Raw genomic sequence first — 2915 nt, 5'->3', positions numbered from 1 at the left:
ATCGGGCGGAATCCAACGAGCTTCGTCCTTGGTTTATACAGACAACGTAACTCAAATGGCTTTGTGAGGAAGAACAATTCTTGTTGGCAGTTGAACTCGTTTTCCCTGCGAGACTGACACGTTTAGTGAAAAGTACGTAAAAATGTTGGAAGGCGAGACCGATATTTCGGGATGTCTACTTGGCCTCGTCATGTCATACACAGAGGCATAGTGTTGTCATGAGAACGTTCCCTCTGGAGCATCCACACACTTACCAATTTTGTCAATTTATTGGAAGATGAAAAAAGTGTCTCGTTATGACTGACTACTGATGATATCCATTTCCACGCCATGCTACTGGCATTTTCACCGGTTGAAAAACCTGATACGTACGGTCTGATGGACATTGAAACTGGACTGTGCGTCAGATGACGGAGAGTGAGGTTGCTTAAACGACATCATTTGGGTTACCCAGTTGTTGCACAATCTCGCGATCGCTACTGCTGAAGGTCACCAAAAGATTGTAACGGAATTCACAAGGCCAAGAGTCCATATTCTCGGTAAAGATCGGCCATTTTGGAGAAGTCTTGCGACAAGGAAGATTAAACTGTGGACGAAATATACATTGTTTTTCGTGAATTTGCCACTGTTTTTTTTCTCAAGCAGTCAACGAGACCGACAAGCTCATCTTTCGGCAAACCTTTTTTCCCCACGCAGTCAGGATGTTTTTCATCAAAACATTCAAAGCAACACTATCCACTGAATGTGGCGTGAAAAAAAAACGAAGACCTAGGACTTACTTTATCATAATACGAATGCGAAAACCAAGTGTGGCCAGGTCTGTCAATGCGGATGTTGTCGATGATGACGTCCTATTCGAATGTTGACAGCTGGCCGTGCTTCGCTTTCGACCATCATCGGTCGCCCGCGTCTGTCTGTCCCGCACCGTAACGACCAGTGATGTGTGTGGTGTGTGCTGTCCTCCTTCAGATGATTCGGCGCGTTTGCGAACCAATCATAGATAGGAACACCATTCCGCTTCACATATTTCAACCAGAGGCAGTTGACCACGGGCGGGCTTGTGACATCTAGTGCACCCTGGGTTCTCGCGACTTTCGTTTACACGAAATGTTTCAGTCAGATAAAGATATACAACCCTCCCCACCTTATTGTTTTTCGACTGGGTTCAGAACGTGGTGGCTATGGGATTTCAACCACCATTCGGTGGTTTTGGTTGTAATAGCCGGTCTTATGCCGACTGCACTGCAACCTGACATGGCTTAGACGCATGACGCGCGTGTGCACGAACCTAGATACCAGCCAAGTTGCCAGTGCAGCGCCAACGGCTGTTCATAATCGAATCCAGTCTCACTCACTATAAACCCAGTTCTAGGTGGTTTCATTCAATAAGCGTGAGTGGTCAGTATTATCAGGCCTATCAGGGCATAAAATCCATGAGAAAGTTGCCAGTGCAGCGCCAACGGCTGTTCATAATCGAATCCAGTCCATCTCACTATAAACCCAGTTCTAGGTGGTTTCATTCAATAAGCGTGAGTGGTCAGTATTATCAGGCCTATCAGGGCATAAAAGACCTCCATGAGAATGCAGCTCACATTTCGTCTCCTGTGACTGATCGATTGATAGGGCACAGAAAAACTCTGACTTATCACTGACACGATTGCGTAACCGAATGCCTTCAAGGTATACCTTGAGTTATCATACCTTGCTGGAAAAAAGGCATTTTCTAACTGGTGAGTCCATATTACAAGCTATTCGGAACGAAGTGGAACGCCAGCGGCTCTAAAAGTTTAAGGAAATTTCCATGGTGTTTTAAAGAGTTGTTAAATTACATCAAAATGATCCTGGATTTTCGGCGACTATCCGGTATTTGTCAAACGGGGGAATTAGAAAGCGGATGAAGTTGAGAATTCATAATTCACGAGAGACATTCGGCATTTTTAGGATGAGCTTTTTAATGTACTCGTCCGGCGCGGTGGTCATTCTAAGCCGGTGACAAGCTTAACTGAGGCTGTAATTTGTACCCAGTGTACCCACTGTGAAACAACTAGAGTAGCCTTTTCAATAAAGAAGAAGGGCTGATCAAATGAGATTGACGTGAATAAACTTCCAAAGCCCATGAAATACCTCCTAGGAGACATTTCATTTCATGGCTTCAAGTCTAATGGATATATAGGATATATTCGAAGCAATCAACGTGTTCGGAAGCCACCACTCTGGTCAAGTGATGTTTCGCCAAGTCTAAACGCAAAACGAGCAGCGCGAGAATAAAATCCCTCATCATTCATTCTTCAACGCATTCATTCAACTCATTCAACGCAACTCAGAAATCCACAGTACTTCAGAATACTCACAAATGCAGCATTTTTCCTAATTTTTATCGTTCCTAAGAAACGAGTTGCGTGAATGAAATTTGTCCATGATCAACATTTAAGTGTGCATTCCGAAAAAATACATCTTACCGCTGTAACACCCTTTCTGTGCCTGGCTGACATGCCACTCAATGGGGCACGACGGCTGGGATACTGCCACGTTGCCCAATTCTAGACATAATACTTGAAAAAGCGTACTGATCCATGACTAGGAACTTTAAAATTGATAAGATCTAAGGGCTAAATTGGAGATACCCAAGGAATTCATTTTGACTACTTGTATGACATTATGCCCAAAGTGTCCAAAACAGATCCTTTTGAATAAAGCTACGTGCTCTACTGTATACGGGAGATTTTCGGTAAGCAAGATGAAGTCGAGCACTATATTTATTCAAGTATGCGATTTCCATTTTTATGGACATCAGTGGTATGTAGATGCACTAGGTGAAATGGAGTGTGTGGTTTGCAAATGCTACATGGGGCCTGTCTTTCTACATCCCTTGCTTGCTCAGTTACTCCGTTGGGAAGAGGCGTTATACGCTACAG

General features: G+C 43.9%; 1 protein-coding gene across 1 annotated transcript in view; it reads right to left on the bottom strand.

The window, feature by feature from the left end:
- Positions 1 to 846, bottom strand: part of T265_07456 (hypothetical protein) — a gene marked incomplete at both ends in the record, with an annotated part of 22414 nt that extends 21568 nt beyond the window's left edge. Inside the window, one exon of the mRNA XM_009172985.1 lies at positions 780 to 846. Coding sequence (XP_009171249.1) covers positions 780 to 787 — 8 coding nt within the window. The remainder of the gene's footprint in view (positions 1 to 779) is intronic.
- Positions 847 to 2915: the final 2069 nt, after the last annotated feature.

This window comes from Opisthorchis viverrini, assembly GCF_000715545.1.
Source record: "Opisthorchis viverrini unplaced genomic scaffold opera_v5_179, whole genome shotgun sequence".
In the NCBI taxonomy this organism is placed as follows: domain Eukaryota; kingdom Metazoa; phylum Platyhelminthes; class Trematoda; order Opisthorchiida; family Opisthorchiidae; genus Opisthorchis; species Opisthorchis viverrini.
The sequence above is the reverse complement of the archived record's forward strand: the minus strand, read 5'-3'. Positions and strand labels throughout refer to the sequence as shown.